Consider the following 17,226-nt stretch of genomic DNA (forward strand, 5'->3'; position numbering starts at 1 on the left):
TGACACAGGGATTCAGTTGAAAATCCTGTGCAATTTTGGTGCTAGTTTTTCTATACAGGGCAAGGAAGAGGTTGCACTTTTATTTGAGCTAGAGCTCTTTCCAGCCTTGACTGGCCCATGGAGAGGTTTTCACTTCACGAGAGCCTGGCAGATTTTTAGCTGCATGTGGTAGCTAGCATAGCAGTGTCAAGAACGGTGCACGTTTTTTCTTTGTTTGTTAATACAGGAACAAGAGAATGCACATTTAACTGAAGCCTTTTGAAAACAACAGACAGAATGAAATGTTTTCTGGGACCTTGGCAATCGCTATACACTGACATTGATGAAGCAAATACCTGGACAAAAAAAAAATTACTTGGTCCTGCTGTTAAGAGCAGAATTCAGCCATTGGTGTGCAGCAGCTTGGAGCGTGTTGTACAGCTGGAGACGGCGAGCTGAAGCTGGACAGGCTGCTGGCTCTTTTATCAATTCCCATTTTCTACAGTGGAATTGGGGTTTAGAGCCAGCTTTTGATGGTAAATTGTGCCTGTAATCCAGCTTTCTGGTGGTAGGGCGTGCTGAAAAGATGATTCACATTAACATAACCTTGCTCGTCCAGTACCGTGGTAAAATCTTCCCTGCAGTGAGCTGAGCTAAGCAACAGCTCAGATTTATGCAGTGACTGTAACTGAATGAAAATGCAGGCAAGTTAGGAAAAACCCAGATTGGGCAAACTGAATGACTAAAGATTTCACACTCAAACTAGATGTTCCTCCGCAGAAACAGAAGAGTCAGTTCTTTGTATCTGTTACGTTAATATTTATTCCTTTTCTTTATTGAACACTAGGGCTGCATCTCGTGTTTTATGGAGCAGAATAATGCCTCCCTTGCACAAGACATGTAGGTAATAGATGGATGGATACACATGGATATATGTGGTAGCTTTATTTCAAAGTAGAGTACATTAAAATGGGAAGGTTTTTTTGATAGTGGAGCACAAGGAATTGTTTCATAGAAAAAAAAGTAATTTGTGATTTAAATATTTCCAGTTGATGCTAGGGAGGCTTGCAATGGGCAGGTTCTCACCTGGCCCAGAGTTTGTTGCACAGAAGTGAATGTGCGTAGAACTGCAAACTGGCAAAATATACTGCAGCAAAAGAGTAAAGGCACACTAACCAGAACTAGATGTTTTAATATTTTTCTGAGGCTAGACTGAACAGGAGGAAAAAAGGGATTTTTAGAACAGTAGTACCATGCAGCTTCAGTTAAAACTGGCTTTTCTGGAAATTATTATGGACTCTTGAGAGCACGAGAGTATCCAGCCTGTAAAGTCAACTCAGCTTTTCGTTACTTTGAAAGTGAAACTGTCTGCGCTTCCCAATGGTACTAGCAAAAGTAGTATCAGTATAGGATTGGACAATAGTTTTAAATATTGCTGCAAGAAGTGTTTAGAAGTATTTTTACTTTCTAACAGCTACATACTTGTAACAGCTTATTTGCAAGTTATATCTTAATGTGCAAGCAAAGCAGTGAATGCACGGATGTCATTTCTACACTCTCACCTGTGAAAGTGTGGAATATATGGAGCAAGATTTGTGCTCAGGGGAGATAAATTTGCAAGGAAGCTTATTGATCTCTTTAGGAAGAATAAACCTGAAGGCATCTAAAAATGTGATAATGTTGGTGAGAAATTAACTTTTCTGCATGCAACTGTTAAATAAGCCTCATGGCAACAAATCAACTACAGTATGTGTTAAGTATAAGGAAATTGACGCGCTAAGCAAAGACCATTTTCAAAACATAGGAGGAGGTATTTATTACTCAAGGACTGAAACAAAGTGGGAGCAGAAGAGCAAGGCAGAAGTGCAGCTGGTGCCACGCGGCAGCCTGGGCAGTGGGATCTGTCAGCTGGCGCAGGGTGAGATAAGCCCCCTGTATTATGGCCTCTGGACTTGGACTTGGCCCCTGGTGTGGCTGCCAGCTCGACCCGTGCTTCCAGAGACAGCCAGCAATTGCCTTGCTCTCAGGAGCAGTTGTGGCAGACCTCAGTCAGCCCAGGTAAAGGGATTTGAGAAGTGTTAAATGGCAACCCAGTAAGATGCAGTGCACTAAACTGGCCATTTGCTAACACAGTGAGAGGACCTATCTGAAGCATCGTGAGTAAAACTGAAGGGAGCGAAGTAGAAACACGTGTAATCATATATTTATTTGTTTATTTTAAATCACCAGTTTTCCCTAGTGACTTGAAAGAGAGAAGAATGGGTGTTATCACATAAACTGGAAAATAAGACAAGCCATACAAATAGTCTGCATAATTTTCCAGAAATATCTAGATAGGTACATGAGGGAGAAGGGCAGTGTTTATAGATAAAAGGAAATGTAAATGCTTGCACAGTGTGATGAGGCTGATTTTTGTTTGTGATACAGCTACTTGTATCATTAAAATAAATGAATTGGCAAAGGTAAGAATGCCATTGTGAGAAGGCAGAAATACCAGCTTCTTGGCAACTGTATTGGGTTTAGTAGATCATGGATTGCTGTGTTTAAAGCTTTCTGGGAACATTACTTGCCTAAAACCTGGAAATTGACTGAAATAAGCTTAAATTGTACAGAGTCAAAGTCTGGTTTATATACTCTGCCTTCTTCAGAGGCCTCGCAGCGATTCCTGTTACCTTGCAATCATTTAGCTGCCCTCAGTCATGTTTTGGGGAAGCAGGACCTCGCAGCCTGCAGGCAGTGTTCAGCCTGTTGGAGATGCTCGTCACAGCTGTGGCTGGAGAGGGATCCCTCAGTTACTTGTCAGAGCTGACAACTAACTGCCTTTGCCTGGAGTTGATACCAGTAAGAGGCATTAATCACAGTAGCTGTAAATGATTAAGATTTTTTTTTTTATGTGCCTGGTTATGTTGAATAGAGCTGAGTGTTCCAAAGTGCAAGTTGTATGCAGTGTTGCTCATTTTACTTTTAAAAGTTTTGAATCATGCAGATAATTAATTCAAATGCTGATTTAAAAAATCCAGAAAAAAAACTGACTGGGAAATTATTTCTCATTTGATTTTAAAAACTCCTTGAGGTAAAATAAAATTAGTCATTGCAGGTATAAATTGATACAGCTTCTTTACATTGAAGTAAATGATTCTTCCTAAGGAGAGATGCCAGTTGTACTGGTCAAGGTTCAGAATACCAGAATTTCTCTCTGCTTTTTTATATCACATCTACGTGAACTATAGATGCCTTTTATTTTATACTTGGGGGGGGGGGGGAAGGATAAATAGAAAGAAACTTTATTATAAATTCAAATATCTAGTACCAAAATGATCTGGAACAGATATATGAAGTGATTAATCATAATTAACATTTATTTAACTATCATCATGTTGCTGACCCTGCTTAGGACCTGGTCAGGAGTGCGAGTGGCAGGGTGGCTCATTTTCCCTCATCACCCAGGTTCGTTAGGGCAGCGTCCGCTCAGGCTATGGGCTGTGTGTGCAGGTGGCCCAGCACCATTGTCCTGCAGGTGCCCTGGGGTCCATGTTTGCTTAACTCTCTGGGGTAACTTGCCCGTAAGTGTTTTTCAAGTACATGAAGACTGGCAGGATGGGAGCCGTGAATGTAGATGAACAGAATGAGTTAGTTTCTTTGAAAATATATACAATTGTGTATAGAAGGATAGATACTGTTTTAGTTGCTGCATGCAGGATTATAAATGCAGCTACTGCACTTATTCCTTCCTTTTTAAATCAGTCTTTTGTTAATTTCATTCTACTTAGTGTACAAGAAATTTAAACACATTTCTTAGGTCTATTTTTATTTGCTTTGGTGCATTAAAGATGTATTTTTGCAGGAAATTCTGTAAGGAGGGGTTAGTTGGTTTGTTTTAATTCAAGGCTGGAAGAACAAAGGCGTTCAGGTGCTAAAATGTTTGTGTTACCGTTTCCAGCTAAGGGACCAGTACATTGTTAAAGCCTTTTTGCCTTGTTTTTTACAATACATTTGGCTGAAATAGGTGAAACATAGGTGAAAGCAGATGGCGTATATGTATATTGGGTTTTGGAGGAGAGCCGGGGGAGGAGGAGCTGCTGCGGGGCTGAATGGGCCAGCCCGAAACCAGAGCAGACTGTGGGCTGGTCCCTCAACCCTTCTTTGCACGTGTATTTTCACTTCACATCTTGGAGGGAAGAAACCCGTTCAGGTGGAAAGCTGCAGCTATCCAGGGGGTGGCTGGCTCCAGCTGGTAGTGTTGGTGAGGTCTAATGTTCTCCACTGAACTGGGCAGGGTGCCAGGCAGCCCCTCGTAACGGTGGGACGGGTCCTTCCGCCCGCGAAGGCACCTTCATCTTGGTGGGGCAAGCGCGTGGAGATCGCTGCCCCGCTCCAGCCCCGCTGGGCGCAACCTGCGCGTGCGGCAGAAACCGCGCGGCTGCGGCTGCGGGAGGCACGGCCCTCTGCCACGCCAGCCGCCTGGCCGGCACCGCGGGTGGGCACTGTGTGGGCTGCGGGAGCATCGCCGCCGCCGCCCCGCGTGGGGCTGGGGCTGGTGTACCCCGCACTGTGGTAAGTCACGGCACCCTTAGCTTCCTAGCTCTGCCCCTCTGGTGCGGGGGGCTGCGTGGGGGCTGGGGCTGCGCCACTGTTGAGGGCCTGAGCAGAGTGTGGACTGTGGGGCGGGGGCCAGGCTCAGCCTCCCCTTCCCCACCGAGCCCGGCCCTGGGGAAGGCGCTCGCAGCTGGGATGGCACAGGCGAGAGGGCATCTTCACGGCACACATTCACACACGGGGGGGGGGGGGGGGGGGGGCGGGAGTGAAAAAGAAAGTAGTCAAAGGGGAACAGGAGGTGACGACCACGGGTGTTCTTCAGTTGACAGAAATTAAATGTGTGAGGAGGCGATTTAATCTCTGACTAGAAAAGAAGACAAAGCAGAAGAAAGAAAGAAATTAAAAGGAGAGACAGAAGGCAGAAAAAAGGGTGAAGTTAAAGGGGGTCAGGTGCTGTCATGTGACCTGAAAGATACCAAAGGAGAAAGGACTGTTTTAGAAGCATGAGCAGGCAGAAGGGGAAGAGGAAGACAGAGGAAAACACCAGAGATGTCGAGAACTAAACCGTTCAGGGCAGTGCATGGGCTGGATATAGCATGCAGAAAGGCTCTGAAATTCCCTGAGAAAATGCGTTTGCTCTCAGTTTCTGCCAGCTCTTTGCAAGGCAGTTTTTGTAACTAGTTGCAAGCATGGTTACTGGTGTGATCTTAAATATATCTGAGAAGAAAACTAATGCTTATTGATGGATTGTTTGGTTTTTTTTAATATGGAAGAGGGTAAACCTAATTTTGCCTTGTTGGAAACTTTTAACATTTGGCTTGAAAATGTTAAAAGGCACTGAAAATACAAAGGGAAGCAGAGGCCACCTCTTAGTGTTTGGGGCCATCAGCTGAGATATTTTTAATATCTGTAACTATGTAAAATATTTTTACATGGTGCTTGTCACACCATGTAACATTTATTATTAGATGTTTCTGATGATTTTACATGTGTAAATGCTTAAGTGGTTAACTACTGAAAAAGTGGATACAGTGGAAGTTTAAAGTTACTTGTTACAAAGCTTTCAACTGTTTTACTCTGCTATATGTGCATGTGTATATACACCACACTGTATACTGTTTGTATGTATGTGCTCAGTATATACCATATATAACATGTGTCTGTATGTATATGAACATCAGAGGTTAATGACAGAAAACACCACAAAGCAAGGTTCACTGACATCGGGTGGGGAACAGGAGGTGTGAATTTCTAGAGCTGTGTTGGTTTTGGGGTTTTCCTGGGGCTGATGGCTGTGGCTGTGCAGTGTGGGGAGACCCTGTGCTAGCAGGAGCAGCTTCCAGGAGATGCTCCGTTCTTGTTGCTTCAGGGTGGCCGTGCGCGCCCTGGTGCTTCCAGTGCCGCCTGCGAGGGAGCCCGGCTTCCCACCGCAGGGGCTGAGCTGCTTCCCGGCCCTGCTTATGCACCATGGCTCTTACCATTTGCGTGAAGCCAACTGGCTTTATATCCAGGTAAACACTGCTTCACATTTCTTGAAAGGATCATGAAATTTAAGTAAGTCTGTTATCAAAATTGCTCTGAGGTTCCAGCAATGGGTTTGGATTCTGATGAAAGCGTTTGGCACCCAGGCACGGAAAGGTGGTGTTCTTCATTAATTAGCTGCAAGCAGACAGTCTTTTAGTACCTAGGAGTAGGCACGTGCTTGTGTGTGTGCATATGCATGTCAGCAATAGTTATTTGTAATACCTGTGTTGTGTTTTGGCAGAATTTAGATAACAAGAGCTATTCCAACTGTTACATGATTTACTAATCATAGTGCCTGGCTTTCTTAATCTGGCGTGCTATCTATCTATATTAGGTATAGTTTTGTAAGTCAGGATGTTTTTCAAAATGCTTCTGTACTTGCTTTCTTTTTGGCATCAGTTGAGTAGTGTGCAGGAAACCAACAGAGAGCTCCCTCCGGAACACGTGGGTGAAAGGCAGGGGAGGTGCTCTCACTACCTTTAACAGCAGTGGGGCTTTGAGGTAAGGATAGAGTTTCGTTCCCTCCAAAGACATGAGGGAAACACCAAGTGACCTCAGTAGGATTAGACACCCACTGGCCTTTTTTCTGCCTGAGTGACAAAACTTAAAGATTTAGCTAAGTACAGGAAATGCAGCAGATAAACTATTTTTTTAGTTTCTTTTAAACACCCGTCTTAAACTCTTGATTGGCAAAAATCTGTAAATAAAACTTTTATGGTGAAGTATTTGAAACATAAAAAAAACACTTTTGGAAAAAGAAAATATGCACAAAAGGTAAGACTTAGTCAGTGTTTTCCTTTCACACCCCACTGCAAGATATCCCCTTCTTCGTTTGAGTTGAGGTGGGGAAAAAGCAGTGTCTCCAACAGGCTGGGATGGGCTGGATGAGTGTCGCTTGCTGGTGGCACTGTGGGGTGCCACAGTGGCAATGGCAGCCCACTGTAATTCAGACTGCTTGGAGTGATGCTGGGTGTTTAGGTTAGTGCCCCAGTACAGCTCTTCCTGTGCGTGGCTGTTTGGTGCTGCAGGTCTGCTGGACTGACAGACAAGTCTGCTGAAATCGTACAGAACTGATGGCTGCAGTGTGGGTGGAAAACGCAGATGTAGCAAGCCCACTGCACTCCAGGTAAATCAGGGTAGTGTTCAAACCAGATCACTGAGCTCCCTGCTATAAGCCAGTCTCGCCTTGCAGTCAGTCTCATGTACCTGCTGTTACTCAAAGGGGGAAAAAAGACCCTGAAGGCAATTTGATTTTGATTTCTATTTATGTTCTTCTCCCCTTTTAACTGCACTGATTTGAAAAATAGCTGAACTTGGCATTGATCTATTTTATTTCACATTACAATTGTTAAAAATTAAACTTTATGATGTAAATTACATCATCAAAATGACTTTCTTGGTTTTACACTTTATCTGCTGCTGATTCCAGCAGGGCTCTGGAGCTGAAATGTCCCTTTCCTGACTTTTTTCTGTCTCTGCATTTATGTGTTCTGATAAAGTTATGGTTGGCTGTGGTGAGTTTCCTTAGTTTATACATAGGTATTACTGCTGCATGTATTTTTGCAGTGCATCAATGGTTCGGTTTTAATACTTTCTGAAAAGTAAACATTTTCCTAATTCAGTTTTCCCTATATGTTGCTTGAGACCGGAGAGCACTGCTGTCACTCTTTGGGAAGGTGTGACAGTGACACCTTCCTGACACCCCAGAGCTGCCTCGAGGTGTGAACTGGCAGAGTGATGCTGTAGGGCATTGCTGCTAAGATTTAGCAGGACTACACAGCCCTCGGCCTTTAGAATGCTGCGTGGTGTGTGGCTGCTTGGTGTGGCATTGGGGAGGGGGTGCAGACTGGCACCCTTGCCGGGGACATAAACAGGCATTTCCCTTGGGGGTGGGAGGCTGGTAATTTGGGAGGACAGAGTCGTTATCTTGGTGATACACCCCGTGACCGTGGCTGTGGCGAGGAGATAAAGTGGCCATGAATCATAGGGGCGGCATCCTTAGACGCCAGCCATTTCGCCCCATGTCACTTGAATCCTTGGCCTTGCTATGGATTATTTCAGCAACTGCAGCAACTGGTGCCAGGTGACTCCACGTTGTTTTCAGGCTGCTGTGTTTTGTGCATTGACTGTGGTTTAGTATGTAAAAAGGAGACTTCAGCAGCTGGAAGGGCCTTTTGTAAATTGAGAAGTTTCTTTGTGCTTGAACAAATTAAAAATAACAGTTGCTAAAAATACACCCATATTTAATTTTTAAAATTTGGAAAGCATTGATGGATCTTGTTGTTTTCTGGAGCACAGCAAAAGGTCAGTTGTCCAGCACCATCCATAGTTGCTTCGTTCTTTTCTCTCTGTTCTTTTTAAATGACAAGTAGTTGAATGTTATTAAGTGACTGTGTAAGTGCTGATCGCCTGACAAATTACTGAGTTCAACTTCTGCTCCTTTGTTTAAAACATGCCTTAGCCCTTCACTGCTGAGTTTCCACTGGTGGTGATATTGCTGTGTCGCTTTGAGTGCTCGGATGGCTGCTGAGAGCTGGGACCCCTGTTCCCAGACAGGAGCACTCCACGCGGAGCAGTTGCTGGAGGACAGGGAACTCTCTTTAAGGGCCTGCCTGATACAAGTTCAGATACTGTTGATAGGACCAAGTCTGGGAGGCATCAGCAGTGAGGGTCCTTGCTCTCTGACCTTGCTCTAATTACAGTGAAACTTGAGGAGGAGGAAGGTGGTAGATGGTGTGACAGCGCCTGGAACAGCAGTGGGAGCAGCCATGGGCAGCAATGCCAGGTCTCCCTCCAGCCATCTTCCTCCTTCCTTCTCATCTTGACTTCTGGTCCCATCTCTCCTACACCCTCCTCTTCTCCATCCTCCACCTGTTTCTGTGGCAGGAATGGACGTGCTCCAGCTGTCACTCTTGGAGTGGGAAAACTAATTTTGCCAGTACTGCTGAGAAGCCTGACATTAACTGGCTTCATCCATGTGGAGAAAGAGGAGGGAGGTGTGTGCTGGTAAAGACGTCTCTTGCCCTTTGCCACTGCCCTTGGAGGTGCCACAGTGGAGCAGGATGTGAGCACTAGGGCAGTGCAGGGGCAGCACCGGCTTTTGGGACTTACGCATCTCTGGATCGCATGAAGTACCTTCCTGGGGCCTTTGGGGCTTGGCAGTAGTGGTGGGTGAAGCTTTCAGCTTGAACTTGTTTTATTGTGGGGGGGTTATAGTGTAGAAAGTACTCATTTGCTATTTCACTTCTTTCTTGGTTTACTACTTTTGAGAGTCAGTCTGGTTTCACTTAAAAAAAAAGTTAGAGAAAAGAGGGGAATTTAATGATGTTTTTATTTCCCTTTAACACCCAGAAATGAGTTCTTTCCTCTCTTGTAGATCTGTGTGAAGTATATTAGAGGAGAACTTAGACTCCTGAAGAGGAAACACCTGTAATGCAGCCCTCCGGCCCAGCCCCGAAGCCAATGCTCTCATCTCTGAGACTGTGATTCTGCCTTGCACATGCTGAACTTAGGGAAAAAGTGCTTCTCCAATGAGATCATGATGCACTGGTCTTCCTACTGAATGTTACTTTTTGTTTCATCAGTTCAATTGGCTCCTACACATGGAAAATTTTTAATTTCCCACCAGCGATGTGGCTGCACACTTCAAGCGAGAGCATTCAAGTATTCAGGTCATAGGCATGTTTTTGAGCTCGTACACACTACAGGTAATATCTGCAGAGGCTGTATTTTCTTTTTCTCAGTGTATATGGGAAAGGTAGCGCAACTGTTGAGATGTCTTACAATGAACTTCAACTGCCATTAGTACAAATGCCACTTCCTACAGCAAGATTGCTTCTGTAAAACAAATACTCCCCCCACTCTTTCACCATTGCATTTGGGGTTTTGTACCTTGCTCCTGGTGGGTGGGACCCCCTGATCCTGGCCCAGGGCAGCCCACTGCTGCAGCCCTGGCACTGAAAGGACCTGGGAACTGCGCTTCCATCAGAGGAAAGCTGCTGCTTCTGTCTGCACAGCTTGTTTTTGTGACAGTACATTTCAATTGTCAGTGCCCATGTTAAAATAAACAATTAAAGGGAATTCTGACCACAAAGCAGTATTTTGCCATATTTCATGATTATTTAAAGTTAGAAAAACAAATTCTGCCATATGTTTCCCATGAATTCATGTCCATTGACCTCCTCTATTCAACAGCTCAAGCGAAATGGCAAGGGCAGATTAATCTTCACTCCTTTATTCCTTCAGAGCCCAGATGCTGTGCTCTGTAAGACTTACAGATGCTGGAAAACAGTTACTGCTGTGTGTACTTTCTGCTCCTCTAGTGTTATTGTCACATGTTTCATAAGCTTTTCTGAGTTATCATTGCCTTCTCCCCCAACTCCCCCCCCAGTATGTGACTTTGACAGAGTTCAGCTTTTCAGGAATTGGTACTGAGTATTCATCCTGCATCCATGTTCCTGAGCATCCATGGGCTTTTACCTGAGTCTTATCCAACAGGAGCAATGTGTGTATCTGAATCATACCAGGGCTGCTGGTCAGTGCCAGGCCAGTGAGCAGGCTTCCCTTGGGAATGGACGGGGGATGTGGGATGTGCCTGTGGCCAAGGGGATGGACAGGCACCATCCCCAGCTGTACCGAGAGCCCCCAGCCCGCTCCTCAGTGCTGCTGCGGTGTGTGGGATGCATGTCACTAACACTGTCTGGGGCCGTATGGAGCCCCAGCTCCTCCTGTGAGAGCTATCGGACTTGTTCTAGCAGTGCACATCTGTGCTATGTGTGTATGTATGTATTTGCTCTAACAAGGGGTTACATTGTTAAAGGTAAAACCTATACAGGGGCTTTAGATAGAAGGTAAAAGAGCTCCTGAGAGCAAGTGATGTTTTCTCATAGCCTTAATTATATTTGCACTGTGCTGGTACAGACAACGTAGATACTATCTTTATTTGCACATTGTAGCTTACAGTGGATCTTTTGTTCTGTCATTTTATTGTCATTTTGTTTTATGTAGAAAGTGAGCAAGGCTAAACCTCTAGTGTAAAAGCTAAAAGGGATACAAAGTGTGTGATTACAGCAGTGCTGCTTGTTAGATATGGTTTGATTAGTGCATACATCTATCATGCAGCTTTGTCTTTGTAAAATATCGATCTGCAATATCAGTGTTATGAGGCCTGGAAAGCACTTAGTGTGGGAAGTTATTCCTGAGCTGTATGAAAAAAAAGTATCTGTGACCAATACAGGGCTTGTTGAGTCCAGCTTTGCGGCCAGGTCAGCAGCATCCTGCTATTCCCCTCTGCTCAGGCGGTGCAGTACAGAGCTCTGAGCAAGAAATTCTTCGTTGGTATGGGTTGAAACTTGGAATTTTCATTAGTGTTTCCATGTCTCAGTATTAATGACTGTTGGATTGTATCATGGCATTGACAGTGGTGGAGCCAGATGTTGACCTGAGGGTGTGAAGGCTGAACACTGGACTGAGCCTGTGCCTTGGGCAGTGTTTCATTATTGCATGGTGAAGGCAAGCCACAGCTGGCCACTGCAAATTAGGAATTAAACAAAACTTTACTTGTGGTATTGGGTGACCCCTCCAGAGCTGGGCAGAAACAGGCTGGGCTGGTGGACCCAGTGCCACATGGCTCAGCCATCCTGCTCTGTTGCCTGCTGAACCCCACTTTCTCATCCGTGGCTCTGCTGCTGTCCTGCACTGCCTGTGGCCAGGGAACTGCTTCCAGAGCTTTTGTGTGCTGCTGGCCAACCCTGGCTGTCCGGCTGGGATGGTACCAGCAACAGAGACCCAAAGGGGCCGGTGTCTGCAGCACTGCCCAGTCCTTTGGTCTGTGGAGGGCTGCTGGGCACCCACCACATGCCGTGAGCACAGACTGCGCATGGTGTGTGCTGGGTGGGGTTTGCAAAGGCAATGCTGGCTCTGCTCTGCCAGCTTAGCCTAGGTGCCCCTTTGCCCTCTGCCTGCATGTCTGCAGGGCCGTGCCATGGTGCTGGGCTTGTCCTGTGCTGGCCCGGGACACTGCAGCCACGTGCTGGCTTCTGGCATGTCCTCCACATGCGTGCTCCGCTGTGCTCTGCCTCACAGCCCTGCCACGCTGTGTGTGGCATGTCTGCAGAGTGCATGTTTCTAACAAGGCAATGCAAGCCTTTCCCACCATCCTCCTCTCATTCTTTTTGTTTTTCCATGTAGCTGTTACACCACTTCAGGGTTGTGTTTGGGTTTGTTGTTTTTTTTTCTAAATAAAATGACAAGTGCATCCCAAAATATTTTGTGAAGCAGTGCTTTATGTGAGGTCTCACATGTTGCTCCACTGCTTGGATTCTCTGGCCCAGGTCTCCAGCCATTTGCCCAGTTGCTTGATTTTGCCACAGCTGTGGTTATCCTGCAGGGACTGCAAGGTTGTTTATTTGGTTAGGGAGCTTTTATTGTGCCTTAGCGCACACTTGCTAGGTAAAACAAACCTGATGTATCAGCCTTTATTTGCCCATGACACTTTTCCTTTGCTACCCTTGCTTGCTTAAACTTGTCATTAAAATATTTTTAACTGTCTGTTTTCCTCCCGATATCAAATAAAAAACCTGATTCTCTTTTTTTCCAAGGAGATCTAAATTACTTACCGACAGATGTAGTAATTTTTAAACCATAAACTTGGTTAAGTTTTTTTATTTCTCTGCTTCTGAACCGTTTCTTCATTACATCCTTTTCTTCCCTCATTTGCCTCAGAAGTAATCAAGCTTGTCTTCATTTTGGCATGGTTTGTTTGCTTTCTTTATCTAGCCTTTAATTATTTTAAATTGGTCTTTCTCTCTTCCTATGCATGCTTCTGCAGATGATGAGTAAAATTTTGGGTTTGTGTTTTTTCTAACATAGTCCCTTTACTAACATCCAGTGCTGTTATCCCTTCATCAGCGAGCAGTACAAACTATATTTTAAGGGTAGCGAGTACTTTTCAATGTGGAAGATGGCCATCAGGGAAATTTCATGTTCTCTTCAACATTTCTCCCCTCTTCTGAGGCTTCTGCAAAGTACCCTTATGATCTGAATACTGTGTTGCTTGAGAGCTGCCAGAAACATGCTAATTTTATACACCAGCAAAATGCTCTCCAGGGTTGCACCTCGCTGTGATGGTCCATGGTCTGCTGCCTGAGTCCTTTCCTCGGCTGTGGTGCGCACACTCCCATGCAGCTGCCGGTCATCTCCAACGCTGTTTCTGTGGTGGTTCCTAATGGGAGCAAGCAATCACTGTGAAAGGTGGCGGGGGTCCTGTGCTGCACTGCTCATACTTGACTCGCTTCCTGAAGCTGTTCTGTGGTAGGTTTGAATGATGGTGGTAATTGTTCAAAATTAAATCTATCCTTAAATTCTAACTGGTGTATTTCAGCCCTCTTTGGCCTCTCCTAAGTATTTTCTTATCTGCCCCCCAGGCTGGATAGCTGTGGTGCTCTCCAAGCTTAGGAAGGCAGAGGAGAAAGCTGGGGATGTGGTTTAACTAGGCCACAGCTTAACTTGTCCTTAGCTGGAGTCGACTGGGGATGAAAGGAGCCTGTGCAGCAATCCTGCTGTATTCATCAAGGGTTGGCTGTAGCAGGGCTGCTCGATGCCCTGGGCCAGCACCCTGCGGGGGCACCCAGGCAGGACAGTGCTTCTCTGGCCAGTTCAACATCCATGGCAGAGCGCATCCCCTGCCCACGCCTGCCTGCCCTGCCAGCTGAGCTCTGCTCTCTGGGCCCTCCCAGCCCGGCCGCTCCAGCCCGCCGCTCCCGCCCCTCTCTCAGACACTTTGCTTTTTTTGTCCAGAAGTGACTAAGCTTCCTGTTATTCCACTTTGTCAGTTTTTCCCCAATACTGGTGTCGTGTTGAGCAATATTTACTTGCCAGCGGCTTCCTCTGCCGCTGACCCGCTCCGGCTCCGTTGTATTCCCACATACCTTTCACCAGCCACGCTTTGTTACTAGCAGCCCTTATGGATGTTCACATTCGCTCAGTTGGACTTGTATCCACCAAAGCCAGGTTTTGTGAAGAGAAGTCAACTCCTGAAGAGCTTTAAGTAGTTACTCCAGGAATGTGCTGGGAACTGATGTTCCACCTGCAGAAGCAAAAGTGGCACTTTGGTTCTTCCTTTAAGCAGCAGTATGGGTGCAGCCAGGGTGGGCATTGTTAAGTTGTCCTCCGCTATCCTGAGCTGGTAAACACTGCTTGTGTGCGTGAAGAAATTGTTTCTGCCTTGTTGAAAACCGTGGGCATATTTTGATTTGGAAGAGCTTTCCTCCAGACAATTGGAAATCAACCATTTTTCCTCTGGCAGCAGCGGCTCAGGCGAAGGCTTTCCTTCTGGAGCTCGGAGGGTGCCCAGCACAGCTGGCAGGGTGGGCAGTGGCTAAAGGCGTTTCTCATAGACACCAGCCCCCTCCCCCGGGTGTGAGAACCTCCCCCAGCCCCACAGGGCAGCCCTCTGCATCGAGGTGGGCCAGCCAGGGGTGTCCCCAGTCTGGCACCCTGCAGGGCTCATGCACCTGGCTCCTGTCTTGTGCCTTTGCTGGGACCAGTGGCAGCAAACTGCCATGGGTACCCGGAGCTGCTGGTATAAAAATAACACACCAGTCAGAATAAACAAGTTATTTTTGTGTGTTAGGGGTGGCCCTGTGTAACTGACTCAGGGCCTCGCCTTGCTCTGCACTGAGGGCTTACTCAGACATCCTGAGCATTTAGAAACAACTTGAGGCGTTTCCCCAGTTTTTCGGACAGTGGGATGGGGGCCAGTGGGGTGTGGGGGGTGTCGGTGCCTCAGGAGGAGCTGCTGGCTGCGAGGTGATGCTGCCACGTCTTGGCAGAGTGGGTGTCCAAGTGCTAGGTCCAGAGGTCCTGTAGCAAGACAGGTACACCTGCCAGAGCCAGTGCCAGTTCTGGTTGTGTTTGTGCCCCAGGTACCATAAATTGCACTGGGATTCCAGCAAACTATGAGGGATACAAAGCACTCAACCTTTCTGAAAATCAGCCAATTTATAAAAAAATCTGAAATTCACACCTAAATCCTTTAACTAGTAATATTTGAAGTGCTGCTGGTGCAGTTAAATGGGAGGAAAAGAACTTGTTTTGCAAAGTTGATGCAGCTGATGGTGACTGCCCCTGCCTAGTCCTCTGCTGTGCTGCAGGATGCTGCAGCAATACGTTCTCTTTGGACAAGTTTAAATTTTTACCTTCCTTCAGAGAAACATTTTCTGAAAGTTAATAGGGGTAAAGCTGGTAGAAAATTAATAGTGCCCACAGAAATTTGGCATGAAAAATAACACAGAATGGAAAATACTTTCTTTTATGCAGAATTAAAACACTCAGCACACACAGACTGCAGCAAGCCTGTCTGTGTGGGGAAGAGTACCTCCCCCACCCCCCTTTCTGATGGCACTGTACCACTGTAAAAAGTATTAATTTTAATTGTTTTAATTTGCGTGTGGTGAACTCTGTTAATTACTAAATTATATGGAACAGTACCTGTTCCCAGTTAGGCTCCATGGGGTTTATGGTGATAAGCAACAACCGTATAACAGAGCACTTCCCATTTCTGTAGGCTGTCTCCCTCTTGACTTCCAGAGGTTTTCTCCTACAAGAGCAGGCAAGGCTTTAAGTGTGCTGTAAGTGCTTGCATCAGAGCCTGTATTTTAGATTTAATGTTATCCCTATCTGACTTACAGAGATACATCATTTGCAGTGGGCATGCTCTCTCCGTGGCCAGGGAAGAGCGCTGCCGGGTGCCAGGCCACTTGCCGAGGCATCTGTGGCATGGGCAGGTGCAGGCGGCTGCTCCGTCTGGTTTGGCCAAAGGGGCTGCCTGAGCAGCCGTTAGGTGCGTGTGGAAGGAAACACCTTTTTTTTGACTATAAGAGGCAAGTCCTTGTTGTTTGTTTGCAACCACATAAATAGCTGCCTGCCTGTAGCTGGCGACGTGAGTGCCTTGGCTAGTGTTTGGCAGGGGCTACCTCCGAAGCACCTGCCTGGGCTCGGCTTCTGCTGCTGGCCCTGCAGCTGCCAGTGCGCACTGACTCCGCCTTCTCTGCAGCTCCTGGTGTTGTGGACACTGGGATGTGAATTCTGGGTGTCTTCTGGATCTTTACCAGAGCAAGAAGAAGCGTTCTGTTCTCTGCTCAAGGTAAGGAAGAGGGGTAATGAGTGGAGAGGATTTAATGAGCACTGGTCTGCGGAAAGTTTAAAGGAAGATGGGGCAGTGTGGGGAATTCGGCTGGGCTGTGGCTGTACCACAGTCAGGACACGTGGTACCATGTATGCAGTGAGCTGTTACCAAGGCTTTGCCCACGCTCTGCCTGCAGTCCGTGTTCGGCACCTTGGGAGCAGAGATGCGACCTTCCCGCCGCAGCCGCTTCCGGTGCTGCTGTCACGGTGCAGGCGGAGCCTTCACCTCCAGGCCTTCCCATCCTCTTCATCTTACAAAGCCTTTTGTTCTCCTCCTCCACCCCTCTCTTTTCCAGTCAGTTGTAGTTGGTTGTTTGCCTTGTGGTGGTGTGCTGTCTGCAGTGCTTTTTTGTCATGCTCTTTTGTCTTACCTATAAAAACCAACTGCTCCTTTTTTTTCTTGTATTTCCTTCCCTTTTTGTTTATATTGGCACTGATTTTGATGGTTCTCCAGAGCTTTGCTTACCTGTCCTGAGGGCATCTCTTTCTGTCACCAGCTGTTCCTGGCACATTTTGTAGAGCTGGCCTCCAGGTCTCTTAAAAAACCTGCAACTTAGTGCATCTGTCTCGGTACCTACTGTCTTCAAAATTTCATGTGTCGTCTCTCTTTTCCACCGTATCCTCTGCTCTTGAAACACCTCCTTTCCTTCCACACCCAGTAGCCAGCAAATAGAGCGAGGAGGAGTTGTGAAGAGCAAGAGGAAGTATCCTCTGCCTTACCCTGTGGCAGATAGGTTATTTATTTTTTTTAAATCTGTAAGGTGGCCGCAAGAGTTGTGTGCCATATAGCCAGCTCTTCCCCTGTTTCCTTTTGAAGTGTGTTTACTGTTCCTTTACATAAAACTTATATGTGATTTCTAGTAATCAGCCTAACCCTAGGAGAAAGATTTCACTGTTTGGTGAAGTATGGAGTTCAGGTAGTGTGTCTACATGCATGTGCAAAAAAAAAAAAGGGCCAAAGATAACAATTGTACTTAGGTTGTAACTATGATGCAGTAGAGA

The 17,226-nt window shown here is 46.2% G+C and overlaps 1 protein-coding gene across 19 annotated transcripts in view; it reads left to right on the forward strand.

The window, feature by feature from the left end:
• Positions 1 to 17,226, forward strand: part of MBNL1 (muscleblind like splicing regulator 1) — a 110,214-nt gene that overhangs the window by 38,246 nt on the left and 54,742 nt on the right. Inside the window, exons 1-2 of one of the 19 annotated variants that reach the window (XM_080410258.1) lie at positions 8,016 to 8,122; positions 9,416 to 9,746. The exons of 15 other annotated variants lie outside the window; for them this stretch is intronic. In XM_080410258.1, coding sequence (XP_080266384.1) covers positions 9,720 to 9,746 — 27 coding nt within the window. In that variant the 5' untranslated portion in view covers positions 8,016 to 8,122; positions 9,416 to 9,719. Of the gene's footprint in view, positions 1 to 4,511; positions 4,534 to 8,015; positions 8,123 to 8,159; positions 8,344 to 9,415; positions 9,747 to 17,226 lie in introns of those variants that run through there. 3 more of the 19 variants (XM_080410268.1, XM_080410257.1, XM_080410265.1) reach the window with 3 other exon arrangements.

The sequence above is a fragment of the Falco punctatus genome (assembly GCF_963210335.1).
Source record: "Falco punctatus genome assembly, chromosome: 13".
Classification (NCBI taxonomy): domain Eukaryota; kingdom Metazoa; phylum Chordata; class Aves; order Falconiformes; family Falconidae; genus Falco; species Falco punctatus.